The sequence below is a fragment of the Ziziphus jujuba genome, chromosome 9 (assembly GCF_031755915.1).
Source record: "Ziziphus jujuba cultivar Dongzao chromosome 9, ASM3175591v1".
NCBI lineage: Eukaryota > Viridiplantae > Streptophyta > Magnoliopsida > Rosales > Rhamnaceae > Ziziphus > Ziziphus jujuba.
The window spans coordinates 13,769,216-13,796,252 of NC_083387.1; the positions used below are offsets into that span (position 1 = coordinate 13,769,216).

The 27,037-nt window shown below is 31.6% G+C and overlaps 4 protein-coding genes across 9 annotated transcripts; 3 read left to right on the forward strand and 1 right to left on the reverse strand.

Annotated features, from left to right (window-relative positions):
• Window positions 1–1,088: 1,088 nt before the first annotated feature.
• LOC107434631 (uncharacterized) lies at window positions 1,089–7,597 on the forward strand. Of its 5 annotated transcripts, none has more exons than XM_048481178.2 (16): window positions 1,089–1,386; window positions 1,449–1,540; window positions 1,825–1,955; window positions 2,212–2,539; window positions 2,654–2,746; window positions 2,837–2,927; window positions 3,367–3,433; window positions 3,841–3,883; window positions 4,484–4,655; window positions 4,728–4,826; window positions 4,963–5,031; window positions 5,336–5,474; window positions 5,965–6,163; window positions 6,638–6,744; window positions 6,874–6,910; window positions 7,127–7,597. In XM_048481178.2, the coding sequence occupies exons 2-16, from the start codon at window positions 1,534–1,536 to the stop codon at window positions 7,297–7,299; spliced, it is 1,755 nt and encodes a 584-aa protein (XP_048337135.1). In that variant the 5' UTR covers window positions 1,089–1,386; window positions 1,449–1,533; the 3' UTR covers window positions 7,300–7,597. The 5 variants fall into 5 exon arrangements, with proteins under 5 accessions (XP_048337135.1, XP_015901601.2, XP_048337137.1 ...); XM_016046115.4 differs by having other exon boundaries at window positions 1,504–1,540; XM_048481180.2 differs by having other exon boundaries at window positions 1,089–1,366.
• A 2,732-nt stretch (window positions 7,598–10,329) lies between these two features.
• Window positions 10,330–13,213, reverse strand: LOC107434638 (uncharacterized). Of its 2 annotated transcripts, XM_016046122.4 has the most exons (4): window positions 12,186–13,211; window positions 11,579–11,827; window positions 11,398–11,489; window positions 10,330–11,286 (listed from the first exon to the last, which is right to left on the reverse strand). In XM_016046122.4, the coding sequence occupies exons 1-4, from the start codon at window positions 13,170–13,172 to the stop codon at window positions 10,482–10,484; spliced, it is 2,133 nt and encodes a 710-aa protein (XP_015901608.2). In that variant the 5' UTR covers window positions 13,173–13,211; the 3' UTR covers window positions 10,330–10,481. The 2 variants fall into 2 exon arrangements, with proteins under 2 accessions (XP_015901608.2, XP_015901609.2); XM_016046123.4 differs by lacking the exon at window positions 11,579–11,827 and having other exon boundaries at window positions 12,186–13,213.
• An 8,802-nt stretch (window positions 13,214–22,015) lies between these two features.
• Window positions 22,016–25,174, forward strand: LOC107426828 (probable beta-D-xylosidase 5). The gene is made up of 5 exons (XM_016037125.4): window positions 22,016–22,819; window positions 22,913–23,082; window positions 23,233–23,330; window positions 23,459–24,223; window positions 24,330–25,174. Exons 1-5 carry the CDS (start codon window positions 22,130–22,132, stop codon window positions 25,001–25,003), a joined length of 2,397 nt encoding a protein of 798 aa, XP_015892611.2. The 5' UTR covers window positions 22,016–22,129; the 3' UTR covers window positions 25,004–25,174.
• A 129-nt stretch (window positions 25,175–25,303) lies between these two features.
• Window positions 25,304–26,104, forward strand: LOC132805443 (uncharacterized). Its single transcript, XM_060820506.1, has 2 exons — window positions 25,304–25,599; window positions 25,718–26,104. The coding sequence occupies exons 1-2, from the start codon at window positions 25,498–25,500 to the stop codon at window positions 25,937–25,939; spliced, it is 324 nt and encodes a 107-aa protein (XP_060676489.1). The 5' UTR covers window positions 25,304–25,497; the 3' UTR covers window positions 25,940–26,104.
• The last annotated feature ends 933 nt before the right edge of the window (window positions 26,105–27,037 follow it).

Here is a 27,037-nt window from a genome sequence, read left to right on the forward strand (position 1 = left end):
ATAGAATATTTATTTTTTAACCAATAACCATTGATATGGTCTTGCATTTTAGACTAGCTACTTACACGTAAATCAAATATGTATTTTATTCTTTGAGTCAATCACTTTTCACAAAATAGTATATAAAATTATAAATATATTTTTATCAATTACTTTTAACAGATATTACTTATTATGCATTGTTATGGGTTGCCTTAGTTATACCGACGTGGGTTTCAAAAATGATAAAAAAATAATTTATTCATTAATATGCTTTATGATTCAAATAAAAAATATTCATCTAATATTTATAATTTTTTTTGGATCGTTTTATCTTTAAATTTTGTATTATTTAATTTTGACAAAATAAATTTCTAAAAACTCTTTAAATAAAAAATATATATGTATAACTCATTATACATCTATGGTGCCCTAATTATGGATCTTATGTGATCACACAATTTACACATGGTCATGGCCCTAATTTTAGTGTTTGTATTGATAATTTGTTAATCAACAAATCAATTCCTTTTAAGCATTTTGCCATTCTCTAATGATAAATTGTAAAATTTATTGATTACATTCTTCACGTTAAATTTAGTATAAAAAAAAATAATTGATAAATTTTGATAATGAACCTATAGTAATAAAGTTTGTAGAGCCCATCCTATTTATTAATGTAATTTTTAATTTTTAATTATTAAAAAGTAAAATTGAGTAAAACCCATGTATCCAAACATTTGATTAAATAAAATATTTTATTTAACAATTCTATATTTTAGTATATATTATTGAAAAAATCAAGCTAAAATTTGGATTTAAAATTGATATTTATTATTAAAGAGTATATGTTAATATAAAATTTTAGAAATGGCAATAGTAAAATCATATTAGCTGATAACAAAATATATATATAAATATATATATATTAACTAATGGGATTTTTTTCCCCCTACTATTAGGTTCTGTTTGAACCTTGGAAAATATTTGGAAAAAAGGAAAAAAAAAAAGTAAAGGATTTTAAAATTCCATGTTTGGTTATAAAATAGGTTTGGAAAAAAAATAGAAAGGAAGATTGAGAGGAAGCAGTATAACTAAAATGTAAAATTCTATTTTCATCAGGAAAATTGGAATTTCTTGGGAGAAAAATTATTGGATCCTCTCTTCTCTCTCTCTCTCTCTCTCTCTCTCTCTCTCACACACACACACACACACACACACACCCTTTCTCTGTCTCTGTCCTTTCCCTCTCTCGCGATTCTCTCTCTCTCTCTCTCCTCTCTAATCCGTACCGGAACCTACAAGCGGAAACTCAAGAAGACGAAGTCCAAGTCCACGACTGCGATGGTATCCAGCCATTCCCATCGGCACTAGCACCACAACGCAAGTAGCCAAGACACCTCTATTGTATTTCTCTCTCTCTCTCTCTCTCTCTCTCTCTCTAACACCGTTTTTACATTTTCAAACAGAGCCTTAATAAGAATCAGACATCTCTGACTCTCTCTCTCTCTGCTCTCCTGTCAGCGAAGGAGCTTCGGCCAAAAAAAAAAAAAAATGAATAGTAAGTTTAATTTCCTCTTTGTGTTTCTGGGTGACTTTTATTTATTTATTTATTTTTCACATTTTCCTTAGCACCAAACATACCTTAAAGGGTTATGGTTTTTCTTTGAATCTTTCGTTTGTGTGGATTTTTGCTGAACAAGTACTATATATATATATATATATATATATATATATGTTTTTGCTGACTTCAAGTTACTTTCTGTTGGTAAAGATCAATTTTTGCTGCACTTAAGAATTGCTTGCGGTTTAGTTTTAATGATTTTTGCTTACGCTTTACTTTAGGAGAGATAAAAGACGGCACAATCTCTGGCTTTCTACCAAACACTGAAGCTTTTGCTGTCCACTATCCTGGATATCCTTCGTCTATGTCCCGTGCAATTGAAACTCTTGGTGGAACTGAAGGAATCCATAAGGTTCGCCAAATGCAAATGGGTATCTTTGAATCTTTGTTTTAAGTTCTCGTCGTTGATATTGATTTTTGATTTATATGTATCAATGTGACTGGGAATTTTACTGCTCTCTAAGGTATAAGCTAATATCATTTTATAAAAATTGTAAATAAGGAATATCAAGGACAAATTTATACTTGCTTAGTTGTATTAGCTTGCTTAAAGTTCAAGGTTTCTGGCATGGGTGCGGCTCGTTTTCTTACTTTGGCATTACCCACAGGCTCATAACTCTCAGTCAAATAGGTTGGAGCTTCGTTTTCGCCCTGAAGATCCGTATTCACACCCTGCATATGGAGACCTTCGTCCTTGTAACAGTTTGTTGCTTAAAATATCTAAAAACAAGTCTAGTAGTAACGGACAAAGTTGTGAGGTCTCCAACAGGACTAGTTTGCCAGATGAAACTAATATTGGTGATAAGGAACTTTCAAGTAATCCTGAAAATGGATTGGTTACATCTTCTAAAGAAGATGCACGAATATCTGAAGATAATCCAACAAACCTCTGTGCTGATATTGTTGCCCGCATACTTGAGGCTTATCACTTTGATGGTAAGGGTGCGCCATTTAGCAGTTGCTTCTTCTGGTTTACCTTGATTAATATTTTCCTTTCTGTTCTTACAATTTTTGAACTGATTGATTTTTTCTGGTTTTGTATCTTCAAAGGAATGGTAGATTACCAGCATGTCATTGGTGTTCATGCGGATGTTTCCCGGAGGAAAAAGAGAAGTTGGATGGAGATGGAGGAGCCACATTTTAGTGAGTATTTACCTTTCCCTGTTTCTACTGCTTGAATATTAGTTTTTTCTTTTCTTTTCTTTTTTGTTATTGTTATTATTAACTTTCTAGAGAAGGGTGGACTTCTGGATGGTGATCAGGAGGATGTGATGATATTAGTGCCTCCAATTTTCTCACCCAAGGATGTCCCTGAAAATTTAGTGTAAGATATTATACTTATTTTTATCTGTTTGTATTGCATGCTTTCCACAAGTTTCAACAAAGACTGAACAGTACTCACTATAGGCTTTGGTGCTACTCACTGCTCAAAGGAAAGGCTTGTGAATGATGAAGAAAAAATAGATTACTTTTTTTGGTAAATAGGATAAGTAACTTTCCTTTTATAAACTATATGATGCACAATGGGGCAATAAATCATGATACATTTACTTAAGAAGATCAAGGCTTCAGTTGAAGATTTAGAAACAGGACAGAGGTACATATAAAAACATGTATACTTGCATGCACGCATAACATGGGGAGCAAGCAGAGAGAAACGTGCTTTTCCTTTTAGTTTTAAAACATGTTTTTATTTTTTTAATTTTTTTTAAATTTTTTTAATTTTTTTTTTGCTTGAATTATTTTCTGTTATCATTTTTCAGGTTGAGGCCATCAGTGATATTAAGTTCAAAGAAGAATCAAGAAGGACTTGTACAACCTGAATGGGAGGTAATATATGCTGGAACCAAACTTGTTAATACAATCGAAAGGCCCTTAGGCAATTTAACTTTCTATATAAACTGTCTTTCATTTATCTGAGGCTTGTAAGTATGGTACCTGTAAGGTTTGTAAGCATGCTTATCTTGAAGATATCTCATTAAAATCTCACATCTGTTCTAATTGCTATCAGTATGAGTTATGTAATTCTTTATAATCATTTAATGTAAGTCTATTATATAGAAATGTTCATCTCCCTAATTCTGCAAGTAACTTTGTGTCACGTTTTTGTTTCCATTAAAAAACTGAATCAACATGATTTACCAAATTTTCAATTTTGGTTATTCATATGGTGTATTATCTTAAAAAAAGTTACATAATGGCCAAACTGACACATTTTTTGTTTTTATGCGGTGCAGATGGACATGGAGCCTGTTCTTGCTATTGATTTTAACATCAAGGATATCCTAATTCATTAATTTACATACTAGACTATAAAATACACAGATTTATGGACATATTTGGAGCCAAAATTTCCACATTCACTCACTTATTTGTGCATGTAACATGTGATAATTTTATGTTAAGACAAATTTTAGTATTGATTTGTAGTAGTGATAGACTGAATTAAGATTGTAACCTTGGTGACATAAAAGTCTCCAAAGTCACTCACCTCATGGATGCGTGGCTTAACTATTTAATTTGGGTTACTCTTTTCCTGATGCTTTTTCTGGTTTCTTTTGTTTTGCTTGATGATGTCAAAGAGTTGCATACTTCAAATTTTAGTAGTAATCGTTTCCTTATTTTTTAAAATTAAATTAAATTTATTTATTATTATTATTATTATTTTTAATGAGAATACCATGCTTTGTAAGTGTCATTTATGGTTTATCTTTTATGCTGATTAGGAGGATGTCATCTAAGTTTTTGGGTTCCTCCCACTCCCACATATTTCATCGTGAAGTCTATCAAGTACTGGCAAAAAGTCTAATTATATTTTTTATGTGGGGCATGAATAAAAACTTATATCAATGTAGGTTCTGTTATACTTAACATTCTTACAGGTACCAAAGAGAATAAATTGGGAGGAATACATACCCCAAGGCTCAGAACAGTGGGAGCTACAGATGGCTGTATCTAAACTGTTCGATGAGAAGCCTATATGGCCTAAGGATTCATTAACTGAACGCTTGCTTGATAAGGGCCATAATTTTGCTGGTCATATGCTTAGAAGGTGTTCTGCCTCAAAACTATCATCTGTTATTAGATTCTTATGGTGGTGGATTAACTCATTCTCTTTTTGCAGGCTTCTTTCTAGAGTTGCATACTACTTTTCAAGTGGACCATTTCTCAGGTTTTGGATCAGAAAAGGATATGATCCTCGCAAAGATTCTAATTCTCAAATGTCAGAGCTGTACCATTATGCTCTTTTAAGCATAATATTTTTTTTTTTTTTTTTTTTTTGGTTTTTGGGTAATAATTACTATGTATCCTATTGCCATTACTTTATATTTCTTACATTCCAATATTTGCTTTAACAGGTATCAAAGAATTGATTTTCGAGTACACCCATCAATACGTAGTTATTGTGATGCTAATGCAGCTAATCAGTAAGTTTCTCGGAGTTCTTATCCTTTAGTTTCTGAACTTAAATCTAACTTACGGGTTAGTTATGATAGAGAGAGGCTTCCGGATGTTAATCGACTTCCTAATGATCTAGGAACTAAGATGGATTTCCAAAAATGAAAATGCTTTTCTTCTGATACTCTTTCACAGTTCATATGTTTTTCTTCTGGATTATTGGTTTTAAAAACTCTTTTTAGTTTGGTTGGTCTTTTTCTCTTTTGCTGGGAAGTGTTTCACACCATCTAACTCTGCCAAATTGTTGGATTTGTCTTGTTGGATCTCAATCAGGATGAAGCATAGATGGGATGATATATGTGCATTTCGAGTTTTCCCTTTCAAGTGCCAAACCTCATTACAACTATTTGAACTTGTAGATGATTACATACAACAAGAGATAAGAAAGCCTCAGAATCAAACAACTTGCACTGTAAGTTTCTTATATTAAGCTACTTGGATATTTTTAGTTTATGTACAATTTATTCTACATAATTTCCAATTAAGAGCTGAACAAGAATGAATAAGACAGGAAGTGGGCTCTCTAATAGATTGTTTGACTGATCCATTTGACAGTGGCCAGGTTCTTAGAAAAAGCGTGACATGGGAAAACCACAAAATACCAACTTTTTTGAAAAAAACCTTGTGACCTACCAGTCGTGGACATTGGTTCATTGGCAAGTAATAAGCACTTAAATTATACAATTCGAGTGTACCATCTTCTTTCTCATTTTGAGCAAAAGGATCATACAATGGATGGGTCCATTTTTCCTTTTTATTTTTTTTTATTTTTTGTAAATTCAAAATTCAATGGTTTTATCGTACTTGTAATTTGATCTTTGTCGATCTTCTGATTGTGTCCTTTAGTCTCTTTGAATTCACATGGTCTGTGCCCACCTTCTCTTTGGATTGTGCACTTGCAGTTTGCAACAGGATGGTTTTCAAATCTCAGGCTTGATAACTTGAGACATCGTGTTGCATTAAGGTTCCTATCAGTATATCCTAAACCTGGTGCAGAACATTTACTAAAAGCTGCTACTGAAAGCTTTGAAAAGTCCAAGAAGAGGTGCAATAGGGACAATACAAAACTATGTGAAGAGGAGCACCAACAAGCCTATGCAGGTTAAGAAAACAACTGAGTATCTATACCATTTCATGTCCTAATTAAGATCTTGTTTAGTTGCATGTGCTTCTTTACTTTGTGAATAATTCCAAGCCAATGTAGGTTAAGAATTAGAAAACCACTAGATATTTTAAATCTGAAATTTTTTCATTAACTTTCTTTAGTATTTCCTGTTGTAATTAATATTTTGATTTAGTTGCACATGCTTCTTTATTTTGTGAAAAATTCCACAAAGTATTGAATAGTTTGAGCATTTAATATGTCATTGAAGTGTATTTAATTCTAAACATGCTGAATGAAGCTGTTTAGAATATTACAGGAAAATTTTCGTCTCCTACTGGTAATACAGTAAGGCTTCTGTTTGGGGAAAATAATGTGTGGGTCTTTGAAGCAAGAATTATTATTCTTTTTACTTTCTAATTCAAAAATGTTCATTCTGAATGGTACTGAATAAAAAAGTGGTGAGCTTATAGGTCAAGAAGATGTTGAGGAACCCAATAATGGTGAAGATGACGAGGAAGATGACGTTGAGGTTGATGATGCAGAAGAGGCAACAAACGCATATGAGGCATTGCATCAGGTAATTTAGTTCTTTTCTCTATGTTTCTGATTTATGTCCTTTTTAATAGTCTGTCTCTACATCATTGGTGGAGTCTCATTACATCTCATGCCTTCTTTTGCTGTTTGTACCATGTTCTTTTGTTTGTAGGCCAAGGATGGTGAGATTTCTCTACAATCAGACTCATGTATCCTTTTTGTTATGCTCACTAGTTGTGTAAGTAAGAGATACTGTAGATGTTGCCCCGTTAAACTTTCATCAGATTTGTTTTATCAATGGTTTGCCCTTTGTACAAGGGAACCGTATAGCCAGTGCTTCTGAAAATTATAGTTTTGAGACAAACTGATGCTTGCTGGTCAGAAAATTCAAAGACCTGCAATGAAATTTCCTATATGTAACTCAGATCTAAATGTGGAGAGCATATCAAGAGTCCATTTACAGGAGCTTTTTGGTAGTTTTCCATCTACTGAGCCAGGTGGTGATAGAACACAAGAAGCCGATATCAGTGATGAAGAATATGAGATATTTGAGCAAGATAGCGATGGTGAGTTCTCCAATGAGGACGACGACTACTAACAATAACACATGCACTTTTCAGAAGTTAGACTAATGGGGTTTTCTTTTTGGCTAAACTAATTGCGCATTAAACTCTTGAGAGCTAAAGCTTTTGAATTTATAGATTTTATTATGAGCAGCTGGTTCTTGTTGTTGATAGGTGCAGAAGGTATTGTCAACTTTGCACTTCCACACTTTACACACATGCCATTGTGGTCTTGCTCTGAGCATAGCAATGTAAATGCATATTGAGTTAATCGATTTGTTCATATGAATTTATGGGCAAGTAATGACATAAAAGATCTTTTTATTTTCTTTAGCTGAGACCAAAAAATAATAATAATAAAAAAAATAAAAAAAAATAAAAAAAAATCGTATATTTGATTATCTTTATTGAACTATTAATCTATTTATGGTAAATATCATTATAATACCTTTTAATTTATTATTTTTTAAAGTATTGCATTTTTATTATAAAAAAATCAGTACAGCCTTTAAATAGTTCAGTTCATCCTTTGGTTGGCTAACTCAATGGCGTATCTTACCATAATAAAATTTAAAGAAAAAAAAAAAAAAAGGACTTAAGCCCATATATGACTTGTTGAAAATTTGAAGTCCAAAGCAAAGCACACAGTTGAGATTCACGGTGAATTAAGAGGCACTAACATTTAAAATAAATAAATTCCTTTTCCTAGTTATTTGAAACAGGCATTAGGCATCAATGCGTACACAGGCATCCATTTCGACACTGGTATACAAGATTTCCCATTTTCTAGAAAACGAAGCAAAAATTAGAGTTTGCTGCCTTTTAAAATTTGTCTTTTTCGTTTGGGGGTGTGTTAAATTTTTTTTTTATTTTTTATTTTTGTTTTGTTTTAAACATCATATACCTTGCAATTTGAAAAACTTTACTTTTGTATAAATAATTACTATGTGCTAGACTCCGTTAATGATGTTTTTTTTTTTTTTTTTCCCCTCCAATTAATTTTGGAAAATTTCAAATATGTTTAGGGTTTTGCAGTGCACTCACAGGAAAATAGAGAAATTATTTAAAAAAATAGGTCTACTACGGTTCTGCTACGTCAGCCGTAGATCTATCCATTTATATTATATTAATTCATCAACTATGATATATCATTTATGTTCTTTTTTAAAATTAATATAATTAAACTTCAAATTTATAAGATATTTGCTATCAAATTAATTCCTTATTTAATCCATTTATTAATATATTTAGTTCCCTTATAAAAATTGATTATGTTGAAAAAAATTATCTTCTTTATTTAAATTTTATTTTTAAAAATAACGCTTAAAAAATTATATTTCATTCAAAAATACTTAAAAATCGTTATCATGTATTTCATATTCCATCCCAACATATATATATGTATATATATATATATATATATATATATATATATATATATATATATATGCGTATGGATGTATCAGCTGTACAGATGAATTGGATCATAGTCTGGCATACTTTACTGCTTTTTCTTTTTGTTTTGCTGAGTAAAGATAGATTGGTATGAATATTTACACATGTTATGGAAGAAAGAGAAGAAGAAACATGTTTTATATGAAGGGAAAACATATGAAATCACATGATATTATATTACTTATATATATATATATATACCATGAGTGTTTACAATGTAATCAACAACTCTAACCAATCTTTTATTAACCCAAAAAAAAAAAAAAAAAAAAAAAAAAACAACTCTATCCAATCACAAGTTTAACCAAGTAGAATTGTGTTTCTGTAGTAGTTTTCTTCTACACTCTATTCTTGTTACTGCTTTTATTTCACATGGAAATCAAACCGTACTACTTCAGCTTGGGCTATCAGTTATTCTGTTGTTTTTTTATTTTTCTCTTTTTCTTTTGGATTTAAGGACATTAAGAAATTAAAGAAGCAAAACCTTTGCATGGGAAATTTTACTTCATGCTCACTATCTGTTTCAACATCTTTGATTCTCTAATGGCCAGATTTTGCTAATTACTTTATTACTTCTACCTCTCAGATTATTTACTGGCCTCCTACCTTCATTCTTGCAGACTTTCAGTGAAATTGACAGACCAAAATACTTAAAAAGGAAGAGTGAAATGTGATGTAAATGATGCCGAGTTGCTCTTCTTGATATAAGCTTTTAAAGATTGCATTCTGCTCACATTTCTTTTGGAGGAATCCAATATGTCTACTTTTATTTTATTTTATTTTATTTTTTCCACACAGTTCAACAAGATTCTCAATATTATTATTCTGAAGATTCTCAATATTAATGCTGCTGATGTCTGTTGAATTTATATAATCAAATAGCAAAGCCAAAGACTGAAAAGAGTACTTGAACTTGTTGTTTTAGAAGGAATGGGTAATATATTACTGCCTAATTTAGTGTACAAGGGTAACGATCAGGCAATATTTATCATTTAAGCTTGATAAATATTCATCAATTCAGTAGTGATTTTGACATTGCTGGTTTGTTGTTGAATAATGAATCTATAGACAAATCTGAGTGACCAGATCAAGACCACATTCAATTTGGAATTCCTGCATATCACATGCTTGAAGGCATCCAAATATTGGGGTGCAATCCAACTAAAACCGTGAAATTCACAATCTAGTTGGACAGTTGTTACATCATCATTTAGATAGTTTGAAATGGATAATTTTTAGAACTTATTGTATGCCTTCAGAAAGCTGAGCATGTTTAGGAAATAAGAAAGAAGTAATTTGGATTTTGACTTAAAAATTGAATATTCAATCCAAATCAAATACAACCATTCATGTTATTGGATATTAATAAATAAAAACTTGTCTTAAAAATTAAAAAAGAGAAAGAAAAAGAACCCAACACTTATAAATGTAGCCAATACAAAAAACTAGTGGGTCCAATATTGATTTGTGAATGAGTGCCTTTTTCAAATGGTTAGCTTACAAGATTCTTCTCTTGGATAAGCCTGCTCTGCCACTAAATCAATTGGTACACTTTTCACCCATGATGAGTTAGCCATAGGCATCTCATTAAAAGTGTGTAGAACAGCAGATAGGAAAACAAATAACATTTCCAAATCCACGATTTACAAGGAGAATTTTAAGACCATTTTAATCTTTACAATTTTTCCACTCTCACAAAAAATAAGAAGAAGAAGAAGAACATTTACAATTTTTTTTTGTTTTGCAAAAATAAAGGTTAACTTCAATGTTGCGCAACTTCAACCATTGCATTCATGTGTTCCCAAGCAATGGCAGTTCTCTCAACATTCTTCAAAAGCACACCATATATTTTCTTCCTCACTCTATTACAAGCTTCCAATTCAGAATCTTCCAACATTGAAACCTCTCTGGATCCAAGTTTTGGAGAATTTGCATCTTGTTGGACAATCAAATCCAACCAGTCACTGACTTTCTTAATCTGCCTCATCATCTCAGCTACTTGCAAGCTATCTGATTCCGTTGAAATGGTTTTGTTCCTAACGTCATCTAAATAACTCTCAGCATAACCCAAAAACCACCTCCTACATTCTTCATGCAAGCAATTTGTCAGTTCTGCCGCTGCACACAGACAACTTCCTTTTATCCAATCATCTGAAATGTCCTTCTCAGCTGTCAAACCAACTTGAACATCTCCATTGTTTCTCTGCTTCTTGACTATGCAGCTTCCTCTTGGTTTATTGCTACAAGTTGTTATGGTTGGTTTTCTCATTGAGTTTTTAGCCCCCATTGGAACACTTTCAGGGGCAGCTGGAGGTGTTAAATCGGATGCCAAAGCGGCTTTGATCCATACAGTTGCATTTCTCTTCCTGTCGACTGCGAGTTTCAATGCTTTCTGGATGGAAGCATGGCTGTTTGGATCATTATGGTCATTAGCTCTTGCTGGACTTATGTTTGTCAATGACTGAACAATTAATCTGGTGTTAGCCAAATTTTCTTCTAGGTTGAAAAACGTATTAACTGACGGTTGTTGCTTCTCTCCCTTGGCTGAATGAAGCTCTGAGTAATTACTGCGAAAACATTAAAAGATTAGGGAAAAAAATAAAATAAAAACATAAGTCGGGGAAACAAAATGAACAATTGAATACAACCAAGAAGCTCTAGCACAGAGACAATCTTACCTTAGGCATTTAAGCAATCTCTCCGCCGCCGAAGCCTCTTGTAGAGCCTCAACCGCAGCAAGCAGGGCAACATCTCTGTGCCTTTGCAGCTCCTGCACAGCAACCGAGGGTTGTAGTTCAACACAGGCATTATATATAAGTAGAAAAACAAGTGTTTAGTGAACTAAGCGAGGCCAGTTACCTTTCCAAGCTTTACTAAGTTAGAGGGGAGGGAGTTCCATTGTATTTTATATTCTACTGAATTTTTATTATTGGATATCACTGCTGTATCTAGGGACTTCTTCTCACAGCTTTTCATGGACACAGAGGAGGTCATACTCTTCGTAGAATTTTTGACAGATTTTGAAGTTAGACCAGCATGATTTCGTTTTGTTTTGGAGCATGAACTTTCATCTGAGCTATTGCTTTTAGTGGATCGAACCGGTGAAGCCTATAAATGCAGAAAGAGTAATGAGGCAGAAGCTAAAAAACAGAACAAAGACTAGATATCCTAGATATATTAAATCTATTTATAAGGGTTTGTGCTCTTTTGTAACTTCACGAATTAATCAGCAAATTAGAGAGTTTGGTTAAGCCTAGATATCCAATTATATTTTCTCCAACTATGTTTCAATTTAACTTTTAACTGAACAATATTTTTCAGTTACAAAAAAAACAGAGAGAAAAATGAATCAAAAACTGTCCCAGTTTATGCTGGACTAAGAAAGAGCAAAAGGCTCACTGATCCTAAAACATAGCCAACATCATCTAAATATTTCAAAGAGAACAGAGGTAGAAGTTAGACGCACACAAGCACTACGGCTTCGAGCAGTTGGCTTCATTTCATGCTTTACTGTGATAGCTGAAATTTCTGCACCATTCCAGCTTCTTCTCTTCATAGCTTGAGAATACAAGGGAGAAGATTTTGCAACGGCAATATCATAGTCTTTGTCAATAAAACCGAAGCTACATTTTCCTGAAATTTTCATTACGTTAGAATTTTTCCCATCAGCATCAGAATTTATAGGCCTTAAGCCTTTTATATTCTCATCTGGTTGGGCTTTCAAAGCACTTAGAGAACCAATTTTTTCCTGTGGCTTTTTCTTCTCCGCGCCGCCACATTTCTCCATCTGTGAAAAGCCATCTGTTTTCAGGAAACTAACAATGGCATCAAGATCTTCTGGATTTCCGACGCAAGGATGTCGACCCGGAATGGGTTTAATACCTCTGAGAATTGGTACTGGATTTGCTGACTCAATCTTTTCAACAAACATCAACTGCCCAAGTTGTAGTTTGTTGCAAAGAACCAACTCATCCTGTTCTTGAGGCAAAGACACAAACATGGCGTGTGAAGAATCCGAAACCTTCAAGTAAAAACCCTGCTTAGGCCAGAGATTACTGTCTGCCATTACAGGAATTATGCTCCTGATTTGCAGCAAAATGGGTTTTTCGTTCTTCGACTCTTTTTCGTCGACTCCCATTTCTTCAAGAAGCTTCACAAGAACCCCAGAACTCAAACTCGCCATTTCCTTGAAAAAGCCCCCCAAAAAAAAAAAAAAATGCAAAAAAAATTGGATTAAAAGGTTAAAAATCTGAATTGGGTCATCGAGATTTGGAACGTGGAGATGATGAAATTCAAAAGAATGATACAGGATAAAGGTGGCTGATGAAAAATCGTTTGGGTTTTTTCTAGATTGGTCTTTGGAAGGTAATAGCATTTGAAACACGCGGTTTTGTTTTCTATCAACGGCTGCTGGAGGGTGTAATAGGTTCTGGAAAGTCAATAAAATCGACATGGAAGGTGGGAGATGAACAAGGTCGTTAAAACCGTTAAGGGATTCAAAGCGGGTTTCGGGTTGTTTGATTAGTCATACTTGGTTGTGGGCTCTTGGGTCTCAAAACTTTCCATGTCTTGTTAGGTTGCATTAAAGGTTAGATCCAATAATTTTATTTTATTTTTTATCTGGTTCCATTTCATTTCTTATATAGTAATATTGTACATAGTTAAATATGGAACAATAAATGTTTTAAAAAAAAAATGGAATAAGAAAAATACAAAAATGATATATATGGATATAAATTATTTTATTTATTTAAAAATAGAAAACATTCTGTCAAAATAATATGTAAATGAGAAATTTATAAATTAGGTATGTATATAATACGTTATAAATTAAAAATATGGGATAAAAAAAAATGGATATTAAATATTAATTATTATATATATACATATATATGTATTATAAAAATATAATAATACTATTGTTTAATATACTAAAATAAAAAAGTAAATAATTAAAAGAATAAACAAATAAAATTAAAATCCAAGCAAAAAAAAATTAAAAAATCTTTTTTATATAAAATTTTTTTATGATATTAGAAAAAGTAATTGAAATTATTTATTTATCAAAAATATTTTTTTCCACTTATATAATATGGTAATAAGGGTTTTTAACTTTTTCCTTTGAAAAGACGAGTTTTTTTTTTTTTTCCCTGTACATTTGAAGTCAATACGAAATATAATTTTTTTTTTAATAAAAAATACATACATATGCATATTATATGTGTATTATTCATGAGTTTACTAACTATGGTAACTACAACACAGACTTTATAAATAGTTAAAGATTAATAATTTTATATACACTTTTATGGATTTACTTACATTAAGGGTAGAGAAATTCAAATTCGGTTACTGAACTATGGCTTTTTATATCCGGATTATCTTTGCAGGGATTATATATACTTTCATTAGTTGTCAAATCCACTACAATTTAACAATTTTATGCTTTGTCCTTAGTTATAATTAATTATTAATTTAAATAAATATATTTTCCTCCATAATTAGGCCATGGATTTGAACAACTCTACTGATTAAAAAAAAAAAAAACCTATGCTTGAATTCTCTTATTCAAATAAAAAAGGTATTCAAATAAAAAAGAAAAAAAGAGAGAGTATTCAATATAGATTTTAAAAAACTTTTGTGAAATTATAAATTATGGATGCACTCAACAAAGTCTTAAACATTCAATTAAAGCTTTTTAATACTACTTTTACCCTTTATCACCATTAAGGATCCATGATGATTTGCAAAATTTCAAGAGATATGTTATTTAGTTATGACTACCAATTCGTCTTATTTATGATTTATCAATTTAAGTATCTATTTTAAAAAGTTTACTTTTCCATATTAATTTTATAGAATAAAAAATTAATGTATAATTAAATACAACCAATTAGTAAATGCCATAGAAGCAATGGTCTCATTGGTATTCATCATCATTGGTGATAAATAGCAATTTTTTTTTATAGAACTTATAAAATAAGATTGATATTTGAGTACTCTAACTATTATAATTTTTTAAAAAAAAAATGACATTTGTCATAAAAAAAAAATACTATTTATTACTATTTATGACAGTCATCAATAGAATTCATATCACTGATGACATAAAATATTTTCTTTCCAAATGTGATTTTTTTAGAATAAAAATATGGCTAATTAACAATTACCATCTCAGTAATTATTTCGCTAATAATCATCATCACTAGTTATTAATAGCACACTTAAGCCCTATTTGGCATAGTATTTGTTTTAGTTTTGCCTTTTCGTTTGCTTCTTCAAAAGTGTATTGAAGAAACCAAATTTTATTGATTAAATGTGCATTTAAAGCTTGAAGCATTTATTAAAAATGATCTAAATACTCCCATAAATTATGCCAAATAAAATCTGATAAGTCAAATACTTTTAAAGACCTTCATTTATTTATTTTTTGAAGTAGACTTTTAAAAACTTTTTGAGTTAAAAGTGTAAATATCAGGTTCAAAATTTCTCTCATTCATCTCAAAACAGTTTTGTAGACTTTCGAAATGGCTTCAGCTGGATTTACAATGCGTGCCATTTTAGGAGCCCCTCCCTCTCCTAGTCCCTCCACTCTGCTGCAACCAAAGTCTGACAGAAAGAAAATATGTCTAAAGATTTTTTTTTTCCCTCTTTTTTCTCTTTTATATTCTCAAAAAAATAATTCTTTTTTTTAATAAAAAATGCAACAATTGTTTTTTTTATTTTCTATTTTTTAAAATATAAACATGCATAAAATTAAAACATATACTTTAATTTTTCACTAGGAAAAAAAAAAATAAATAAATAACAATGAGTGAGGTGAGAGATGACAACGATAGTTAATTCAATGATAAATCAGGACAGTATCAAAAGTCGAGCTAGTTGAAATGGAAACAACATCTATGGCTCAATAAATATACATATATATATATATATATATATCCGCATGTGACCAGCATCAAATCGATGTTAAAAAAAAAAATATCATACTGTAAGTATTGGTGCTGGTTCGCACCGTATCCTTATCCTATATATATATATATGTATTGTTTTTTATTTTTTATTTTTTATTTTTTTAAATGCTGGAACCATGACTCAATAAATTGAGTTATGATGAATTCAACTTCTTCATGATTTTGTGGAACATGAGAAGTAGTCATTTTTCCTAACATTTGAATCCAATCCAAGGACACCATAACTTATTTCATTGTAGGTCATTTCCCTTCCATTCAAATTCATACTTCTCTCGGCAAGATTAGCGACCACCAATGTACAATGATTTGTACAAATCAAAGTCTATGACTTCGAAAAATATAATTTGTTCCTACAAAATTTATATTATATATAAATTAACTAAAAGTTTAGAAATGCCAATCAAAAACTTAAAATGAGGTCTATATAAGTTTATGGAATTTTTTCATAATTTCGTAAACTCAACTTCAAAATTATGTTGACACAGAATCAGTTAAATTAAAAAAAAAAAAAAAACCCAATTAGTAAATGATCTCTCTCCTTGTAAGTGCTTGGACACCAATTAGTAAAAAAAAACCCAAACCGCACTTTCCTTGTAATTGCTTGGACACCAACTAGTAAATGATCTCTCTCTATCCAAAATGAATGCTTCAGTTAATCACCCTGCAGCTCCTTCTCTTTCACTTGCTCCTCAAATACCTAATAATCCTCCATCGCTCTACTTTATCGTTTTTTATTATTTATTTATTTATTTATTTTCGAGAAGCTGGGGAAGGGGATTTTAGATTATGTCTTGAATTAAGATTTGGGGGGTAATTACCAACAATTGAACTGCTCCAAGGGATTCTACTTATCATTTTTTTCACTTTTATTGTCTTCAATCAATTTTCGTCAATTGCAAGAAAAAATGATTTATACGTATTTTTTGATATAAAAAAAGATATATATATATATATATATATATGGAAATTCTATAGTGAGGATGGTCCGCATGAAGACCGCAGTATTAGTGACGGTTTTTTATAGTATTAACAACGGTTTCTTAGAAAATCGTCACCAATACTATGAAAAACTGTCACCAATACTGTGGTCTGCATGAGGACCGTTCGTGCCATAGACGGACTGTATATATAGTTGTTTTCACATATGTAACAAAGTCTGATGGCAATGCATTTAAGCGCAATTATATGTAATTATTATTGATAAATTACATGTGGTTATGAAAATTTTGTTAAAATTTGGATATTCAGATGTGATAATTGTTGGGAAAATATAGTATTTTAATATCATATTAAATGGCGAATGGAATTTGTAATGGTATTGATTTTTCTAAGGCTAGACAAATTGGGTTAATGGCAGATTAATTTGACTGTAATGAATTAATGATACATTAATTGATCGTTATGAAGAATTAATTGAGTAACTATTTTTTAATTTAATTGATTGTTATGAAATTAATGAAAACGTTATGAAATTAATTGAGATGTTACAGAATTAATTGTCAGAATTAAATAGCTAATTGAATACCTTTGCATGAATGAGCCTGTAAATTAACATCCATTCTTCATTTCTTGTAAGTGGAATTTTGATAGAAGCTCTCGGGCTTCTTTTTAATTTCTTTGTCTAAAAACTCTTAGTGGTTATAAGTTTCAGTGTAATAGAGGAAAAACAATTTCAAATTCGTTGAGAAAAGCTTAAAGGTGCAACATTCTAAGGGCTTGTTTGATTTATGGAATAAACATAGGCATAGAATTTCTATAGTGATAGATATGCTTTCATTTAAAAGAATAGCAGTTCCTTATTAAAACCTTAAAATTTCTATTCTTATGTTTTAATTTGGATAAATTTTAAAATATCCTTATCATATTTAAATTTAAATTGATTATCGCATACTAAAAATATGTAAATAAATATAAAATTTAATTTTTTATTAATTTTTGCCAAATTTGAATTTTTGTGAATTTGATATAGAAAGCTAAATTCATTATCGCATACTAAAAATATATAAATAAATATAAAATTTAATTTTTTATTAATTTTTGCCAAATTTGAATTTTTGTGAATTTGATATAGAAAGCTAATGTGTGTTTTAGATTATATGAGAGAATTCTTTTTGATAAGGTTTGGATTAAAGAGTTTCTGGACAGACAACAGGAGTAAAATACATTGAAAGATGAATAAGCTGCTTAATTTTCTTTAATGATTGACCCTTGTTTAGTATATGAGCAATAACATGGGATTGCTATGAGAAAGTGAATATTAGGTAATATCCTCATAATGGAACCATGAAGCAGACTATAATTAATTTGAAGAAAAATTATGAAAGTTTGTTTTGGAAGACATGGGAGGCTAATGAGAAAAAATGAATTTTATTTTGTATATTTGCTTTAAAAGCCCATGCTATGTGTGTAAGTTGTTCAAGAATTGTTGGAATTTATATAATTCATCTAGCACCTTTTTGGTGATTGTTGTTATGTGCATTTGCTAAAAGCAAATATATGTAAGAAATGGTGGATGTAAAAGTGATGCAGGGATGAAGCGATTTGATTGGAAATTACTTTTTAAGGTACACTAAAGTAAAGGAAAAGAACTTCATGGAGAGGAGGATAACCTTCCTAGAAATGCTTGTGAATATGGAAATATCTAATGGTTGTACCTACACCGTAAAAGGTGAAATATTAGGGTTTTTTTAACCATTGATTGTATTATTATTAGATATGCACAAAATAGTAGTATTTATTGGTTTCTTATGTATCTGTTTAAAATCCCAAAAATACAGAAAAACACAATAAAGATGAAAGAATATCTCAAATGGAATATTTTAGGTGATTGGAAGCCTAATGTAATTGTTGAATTGTACAAAATCAGACATAATCTATAAAGTTAGCAAACTGAGTAGATGATGAGAATCACTAGAAAGGAAAAGTAAGTTCAATCCATAATCAGTTCATTATTTGGATAGACATAGTGAAGAGGCTGAATGACAATGAATTTCAACTAGAGTTGTTTTTGTTAACTGTGTAAACTCTAAATATAACATTGCATATCTACTGAAAGAGTTGGAAAGAGATTAGTTGAAAATATCATCGAGAGGAATGGATTGAAGCCCTTGAAATTAACAATTGATACAATGGATACGTATCCAACCTAGTTGATTGGAGATCCTAAAGTTTAGGCTTAATGGGACAACTAATTGTAAGGATTGACTTAGATTACTATGAGATGTTCATTGCTATGATGAAACAATGATATTCATTGGGAAAGGATAAGCTATATGTCTTTTATGATCCTTATGCTTCGGGGGAAAATCCAAGCAAAGTAATGCGGATTATTTTTAAATAAGAAATCATCTATGTAAGAGTGAAATGAGGCTGGTTTAAAGAAGAATTGTGGGACTCAATTCTTTAGAAACTCTTGCAGAACTAAAATATATTTATGGCCAAATCAAACATAATAATGAGAAAAGAAATGTGCCAGGAAGATTGCTGTGTGAGGTATATAATCATTTACACAAATTATAGAAAGTTCAAGGACATCACATCTATCTCTAGTCAATACAATAAATATATTCTCATAAGAAAAAGTTTAAAAGGTAACATTTACTTATTCTATGTAGGTCTCCACCGTATAACTCTATCACCAAAGTTAATATTTGTATTCCTAATTTTGTTTTGTGTCACTCTTTCAATTTCATTCATATGGGGATTGTTGAAAAAACATGGTATTTTAATACCATATTAAATGATAAATGAAATTTGTAATGGTATTGGCTTTTATATAAGGCTAGATAAATTGGATTAATGACAGATTAATTTGATGGTAATGAATTAATGGCAGATTAATTTGATTGTTATGGAGAATTAATTAAGTAACAGTTTTTGAATTTAATTAACCATTATAAAATTAATTGAAATGTTTTAGAATCAATTGAAATGTTATGAAATTAATTTAGGCGTTATAGAATTAATTAGTAAAATTAAATAGCGAATTGAATACCCTTGCATGAATGGATCTATAAATTGACATTCATTCTTCGTTTTCATAAGTGGGATTTCAATAGAAGCTCTTGAGCTTTTCTTTTATGTATTTGTCTAGAAACTCTTAGTGACTATAGGTTTCCGTGTGACAAGGAAAAAATAATTTTAAGTTTACCGAGAGGAGCTCAAAGGTGTAACATATGAAACTTCTATTAGCCCATTGTATCCTGAGATATAGAAGCATTTAGATATCGATGAGGGACAAATCTATCTTAAGGATACCATGTGGAACACAACCCCGAACTTAATCATAAATCCTTCATATTTCATGTTTGTAGGCTTAATATTTCTATAAATATATTATTTTTTATTGTATTTTATTTACTATTTATTTGTCCACATTGTATCTATGTAAGCTTTCTGTATTTTATTTAGACGCTTATTGAAATTTAGCTTTTTTGATTTTTGTAATTTATTTGATCTGAATGCCCCTATCTTTGCTATTATGTATATTATATATTTTTATATAATTTTTTTAACAATAATTATATCTATTTTTCGGATAAAAGATATGTAAACAGTTATATTGAAGAGATATATTAAAAAAAAATTAATACGTATAAAAATTACATCATATTATCGGTGTAATGACAAAAGCCCACATACGAAAATAAACTTAGACAACTTATAGACTTCAAAAAGTGGAACATATGAATTTTACAAAATAATTATTAAGTCTTCAATTACAAATAACTTAGTTGCAATATCATATTACCTATATAACTATTGAATGTAAAGTGTTTCCATATTTATAGACGAATATGGTCACAAAGTTATACGCACTTTTTTCATTGGCTATACATTGAAATGTGTCCGCGTTTTTTATTTTTGTGGTGAATGATTGAAGTGTGTCCATTCGGCAATATTACTTAATATCAAAGGTATTGAGTTGGGCTGTTTGTGGAAGAGATTATAGGTTCCAATTGGGATAATTTTTACTTTTACTTTCTTAGAAAGGTTTTTGAGAAGTTATATTTTATTGGTTTTGGTTAACAACTCTAAAGCTTTTCCAAAAAACTGTTTAAAATCTCCAGAACGTGCTTTTGAGCTTTTAAAGTTCAGAAGCATCATTCTAGAAACCATGCCAAAAAAGGTTTTAGACTTATATTAAATTATAAGTTATAATATTGCTATTTAATTATTAATTACATTAGTGTTACAAATATCAAATTAATTATCAAGTGACACGTTTAAATGAGTTTAATTTAATTGGTGAACTATTTATATCCACACTTATTTAAGAGGTTGTGAGTTCAAGACATCAAAATAAATAAAAATTGTTGTAAATGATTAAAATATATATATATATATATATATATATATATCAATGTGACATGAAAACTATGGCATGTTATTTTTTGATTATTTGAAATTTTTTAATAAAAATAAAACCTGTTATAAACCTACAAAGTAATGGCACATCATTTTGCCGTGTCACTTCTTAAACAACTTATGTATATCTGACGAAATACCACAAGATTGAAGCACATATTAGTAGCTGTTGAGCAAAATACCTTTTACCTTTTACAGGGCATATATATGGTTAGCTACGTGTACCTTCGTAGGCTTCCTCCTGATCTTGCTTTTCGTCAAAAACTGTCTTGGAAGGCACTCTTGAATGACCTTCTCTTCTCTCTCTCTCTCTCTCTCTCTCTCACACGCGCACACACACAAACACACAATTTATCATGTGGCTTGCTTCAAATATGAATATATTTACTTGTTGATATGGCAACAATATACTTACTTGTTGATATGGCAACATGATGAAGCAATTTAATTATGAAATATGATTACACTTTGAGCAAGCCAAAATTACAGTACTATTTATAATATATAAGTATATTTGATGGGATTGTCAAATACAACGTAATATTCCATTAACAGAGGTTTTGTACATATTCAATTTTATTCATTCAGAATATATTAGATATTTTAAAATTTGAACGCACAAATCTTTCTAAACTAAAGCAATTATCAATATGTGTTATATATATAATTTTCCAAAAGCATAATGTTTAAGGTATATGGCAAATATTATGTTCCATGGAGATAATTTGGACAATACTATAGCAATATGATTTCGATTTGGTTTGTTGGTCCATGCAACCTAAGTGTCCCACTAAGAGAAAAAAAGTTTTTGCTTTGCTTAAGCATCAAAAATTTCATATCCTACTAAAACAGAAAAAAGCAGTACTACTAATGGATATTGTTAGCAATCTCTTTCTCAATCCCCAAGCAACCACCATATTTAAGAGGAATATGACAGGTGCAGAGTGCTTTCAGGCCAATCTTTCCATTTGCTATAAATGCACAAAAATACCTGCATTTTGTTATCTCTAAAAACCAAAAAAATATAAGTACAAAAAGAGAAGCATATCTATTTTGTCTTTGCCAACAAATGAAGTACCAAATTCTCTTATCTCTTTGCCTTTCGCTTTTTCTGGCAGTCCCTTCTGCGACTCAAAAATACGCATGTGACCCGACTCTCTCAGCAACATCTAAATTCGTCTTCTGCAACACTTCCTTATCTTACCCCGACAGAGCAAAGGATCTAGTTTCTCGTCTGACTCTCCGAGAGAAAGTGCAACAGCTAGTAAGTGGCTCCTCTGGCATTTCCCGGCTAGGTGTGCCTGCGTACGAATGGTGGTCCGAGGCCCTTCACGGGGTCTCAAACGTCGGTCCTGGTACTCGTTTCAATGCCACCGTGCCCGGTGCCACCAGTTTCCCAGCGGTCATCCTATCTGCTGCAACTTTCAATGAATCCTTGTGGTACAAGATGGGCCAGGTTGTGTCAACCGAGGCTAGAGCAATGTACAATACTGGTTTAGCCGGGTTGACGTATTGGAGTCCTAATGTGAATGTGTTCCGAGACCCGAGATGGGGTCGGGGACAAGAAACGCCAGGGGAGGATCCTCTTGTTGTATCACAATATTCAGTGAATTATGTGAAGGGTCTACAAGAAATAGGTGATCAGGGAGGCAATGCTACTGCTGGTAGTAAGCTGAAGGTTTCAAGTTGTTGCAAGCACTATACCGCTTATGATCTTGATAATTGGAAAGGCGTCGATCGATTTCACTTCGATGCAAAGGTACTGCTTGTATCGCTTTTTATCATATTGGATAGGACCATTGGAGGACTAAAAATAATTTTGATTCTAAGAGTTTATGTTAAAATGTTGCAGGTGACAAAGCAGGACTTGGAAGATACATATCAGCCACCGTTTAAAAGCTGTGTATTGGAGGGACATGTCAGCAGTGTTATGTGTTCATATAACAGGGTCAATGGAATTCCAACTTGTGCTGACCCTGATCTACTCAAAGGGATTGTAAGAGACCAGTGGGGTCTAGATGGGTAATTTTTTTTAAAATTTTTTTGTCTTTAAAATTTTGTATCTTTGCTTTTAACAAAACAAGATCCAAACTTCAAGAAAGAAAAAACATGACCGAAATTGATTTGATGTAATAGATTTGATTGTATTTTTGTCCTGCTGTCCATGAGCAGATACATTGTTTCCGACTGCGACTCCATAGAAGTATATTACAAATCCATAAATTACACTGCAACACCAGAGGACGCGGTAGCCCTTGCTTTGAAAGCAGGTTTCTACAAGACAAGTTCTAATTAACCTCTTTATTTTATTTTTTTTAAGTGTCAAATTTCTAATGTTTCGAAACTTCTAAAATTGATCAAACATTTACATGTTGATATGCGTTTAATTATCACACAGGTTTAAACATGAACTGTGGGGTGTACCTTGGAAGATATACAGCAAATGCTGTTAAGTTGAAAAAAGTAGAAGAATCCGTTGTAGATCAAGCTTTGATATACAACTACATTGTCCTTTTGAGACTCGGCTTCTTCGATGGGAACCCCAAACTGCTTCCGTTGGGGAATCTTGGTCCTGCTGATGTATGCACCAATGATCACAGGACTTTAGCACTTGATGCTGCAAAGCAAGGGATAGTATTGCTATACAACAATGGAATTCTTCCTTTATCTCGAAATTCCACCCAAAACTTTGCTATTATAGGACCCAATGCCAATGCCACTACTGTTATGATAAGCAACTATGCTGGTATACCTTGTGGCTACACTAGCCCTTTACAAGGGCTTCAGAAGTATGTTCCTGCCATCAAATACGAGCCCGGTTGCAGCAATGTAAAGTGTGGCGATGAGAGCCTCATTGAGGCAGCAGCCAAGGTAGCAGCTGCATCCAATATTTCTGTTGTGGTGGTGGGGCTTGATCAGTCTATTGAAGCAGAAGGGCTGGACAGAGAGAACTTGACATTACCAGGGTTTCAGGAAAAGCTTGTGAGGCAAGTAACTAATGCTACCAATGGAAGAGTCATCCTGATTGTTATGTCAGCTGGTCCTATTGACATTTCTTTTGCTCAAAATTTGAGTAAAATTGGAGGAATCTTGTGGGTAGGCTATCCAGGCCAAGACGGTGGAGATGCAATAGCTCAGGTCATATTTGGAGACTACAATCCAGGTTTTTCACTCTGCTTTCATCTTTTTTAAAATTTAAGTAACAAAGTTTCAAATTTGTAATGTTTTGAGAATCATGTATTAATTTCCATACGTAATCTACTTGTTAGGTGGAAGAAGCCCTTTTACATGGTATCCACAACAATACTCAGATCAAGTGCCAATGAGCGACATGAACATGAGAGCCAACACTAGCACGAACTTCCCTGGTAGAACCTATCGATTCTATACTGGAAAATCACTATACGAATTCGGTCATGGTCTTAGCTATTCAGTATTCACCAAGTTCATAAAATCAGCACCTCTCACAATAGTCATCAAAAAAATTTCCACTCCAAACACACATAATATTCTGTTTGCCAACTCCAACATCCAACAAAACCATGTATCCAAGGGACAAGCAATCGATATCTCAACCATAAACTGCCAAAACTTAACGTTTGACATTGTTATTGGCGTAAGGAACTGCGGATGGAGAGATGGATCCCATGTGGTGCTGGTGTTTTGGAAACCGCCAAGCTCAGCGGATGTAACTGGTGCTCCAATTATGCAGCTTGTCGGATTCGAGAAAACAGAGGTGACAAAAGGGAAAACAGGGTTCGTGACGGTGAAAGTTGATGTTTGCAAGAGACTAAGCCTTGTGGATAGTGAAGGGAAGAGGAAATTGGTCACTGGACAGCATTGTTTTCTGGTTGGTTCTCCAAGTGAGCGCCAAGTGAAGCACTATCTCAATGTGAGGCTTGCTAAGGATGGAAAAAGTGATGTTGGACAAGTATCATTATAAGTTCACCAGCAGCATTAGTAATGCTAATTTGCTATCGGAAGAGTCATAAGTAGTAATAGACATAGTTTGTGTTTGGAAGGCTCTCTATATTTATTATGTCAAGGCTAAAATATGATAAAGTATGTAATTTTTATAGCTATCTGTTATGCAGTGTGGTTGTTATTGTTACTATTATAAGATATATGCATATGTACTGTTGTATGGTATAGTCATTTATAGTAAGATTACCTAAAAGCTTCAACCACCCTCCAAACATTTCATTCTTGCTCACTTCTTTTGTGCGACCAATTCAATATCACACTCACTGTGTTAAGATTTTGAACATGGGGAGGATTTAAAGCTTTCTATTCTATGGAGGTAGAGAAAAAGGAGGTCCAAACTTATATCTTCTTACTTATCCTGCTTCAACTCCTTTGGCTTTCTCTTTAGGTAAACTAAGTTTCAGGTCTTTTCTTTTTGCCTGATTTACTAGACCTGATAATTTGCCTCAAGAAATGCAACAAGAAGCAAAAGCAAGAAAAGTAGTATCAGTGATAACCACGCTCATTCATGGTCGCACAATTCAGTCCATAGCAAGATCTCCATCACCTTCACCTGTGAGTTTCTGTTCCATCTTTATTACATTCTGAGCCTTATAAAGCAAATGGGAAATATCACAAATTATTTAATAATAATAATAATAAAATTAAAAAATTGTATAAACTTCTTTTCTAGGCCATTGGGATCGCAATGACAGACGACCCAGAGCCATTTAAAGGAATAGCTGGAAAATCTATCAGAGGGTCATTTCCAACTACATGCAAGTCAAAATGCAATCTCTGTGAGCCTTGCATCCCTGTTGAAGTATCAGTTCGATCAAATGGAATGGCATTGGAAGAGAATTACTATCTACAGGTGTGGAAATGCATCTGTGGTGGTAATATATTTTCGCCTTAGGAAATTTTTTTTTAAGATTATCCATGAGAAAGTTATAGCATAATGGTGCATGTAAGCTGGTAATTTCCTAATTCTTTTTTTTGCCCTTGAGTTTTTAACTTTAAATTCTCTTGTTCTATTATATGTTCAGTTAGAGAAAGATAAATGGAAGATAATGTGGAAAGACTGTTTTGCTACAGAATGACTATGTTTGGTTTAATTTATGTTTTCCATAGGGAGATTGTTTCCACAAAAATAAAAACTAAAAATAAAAAATGGCAATAATATCAAAAAAAAATAAAATAAAATAAAAATTGGGGGTTAAAAACCCAAATGGTAAGATAGAAAATTAAAAGAAGAGGATCCAATTTTCTGTCCTTTTTTTTTTTCTGTTCTTATTCGTGTTTATTATTGATGAAATACAACATTATTTAAAATATTAACTGAAAGATGGAATAAGTAAGACAAAATTAATAAATAATTACTTTTTAAAATAAGGTAGTTCAATACTAATATGATAAAAATATTATTTCCAAAAAAAATAATAATAATACAATAATAAAGAAAAAGATCTTTATTTGGAGTATATTTCCCTATTCCCACAAGCTGATGGAACCGCACATGTGGATCTGACATGGTTTTCATTAGTTTGTTAAAGAAAATAATAAAACTCCCTGGAGTAAATTAGATTTTCCAGTCTATATTAAGCAACTTTCAAACTTTCAAAGAGAGAGAGAGAGGAAGAGAGAAACGCAATGACCTGGAGGCTGATGGAAGATAAAGATAGCTCAAAAAGGATAAGAAGTATAATACTGTCAATCATAGCTGGCTTTGGAAGTAGTGGTTTTTAAGACATATGATGTTTGATCAAGATGTAGTGGTTTTTGACAGCACAACCATAGGATTTAAAGAACAATTTATGGTCAACTTTCTTATTTGACTTTGTCTTACAATTTGTGGTCAACTTTTTTATTTGACTCTTTTTTTTTTTTTTTTTTTTGTGGTTGGTAAATAAAAAATGGACCTTCTTATAGTATTATTGGTCAAGATTTTAGAAAACTGTCAATCATTAATAGTTATAGTTTTGTAACTATATAGGAGTCTACAAGCTGCCTAATC

Bases quoted from the DNA above. Each gene is read 5' to 3' on its own strand.
- LOC107426828 (XM_016037125.4), top strand. From the start codon at position 22,130: ATGAAGTACCAAATTCTCTTATCTCTTTGCCTTTCGCTTTTTCTGGCA. The intron at 22,820-22,912 runs GTACTGCTTGTA...AAAATGTTGCAG, and splicing joins GATTTCACTTCGATGCAAAG to GTGACAAAGCAGGACTTGGA. The intron at 24,224-24,329 runs GTTTTTCACTCT...TCTACTTGTTAG, and splicing joins ATTTGGAGACTACAATCCAG to GTGGAAGAAGCCCTTTTACA.
- LOC132805443 (XM_060820506.1), top strand. From the start codon at position 25,498: ATGCAACAAGAAGCAAAAGCAAGAAAAGTAGTATCAGTGATAACCACG. The intron at 25,600-25,717 runs GTGAGTTTCTGT...CTTCTTTTCTAG, and splicing joins GATCTCCATCACCTTCACCT to GCCATTGGGATCGCAATGAC.
- LOC107434631 (XM_048481178.2), top strand. The intron at 5,032-5,335 runs GTAAGTTTCTCG...GATCTCAATCAG, and splicing joins GATGCTAATGCAGCTAATCA to GATGAAGCATAGATGGGATG. The intron at 6,164-6,637 runs GTTAAGAAAACA...GTGAGCTTATAG, and splicing joins GCACCAACAAGCCTATGCAG to GTCAAGAAGATGTTGAGGAA.
- LOC107434638 (XM_016046122.4), bottom strand. From the start codon at position 13,172: ATGTCGATTTTATTGACTTTCCAGAACCTATTACACCCTCCAGCAGCC. The intron at 11,828-12,185 runs GTGCGTCTAACT...CTGCATTTATAG, and splicing joins CTCGAAGCCGTAGTGCTTGT to GCTTCACCGGTTCGATCCAC. The intron at 11,287-11,397 runs GTAAGATTGTCT...ATGTTTTCGCAG, and splicing joins AGATTGCTTAAATGCCTAAG to TAATTACTCAGAGCTTCATT.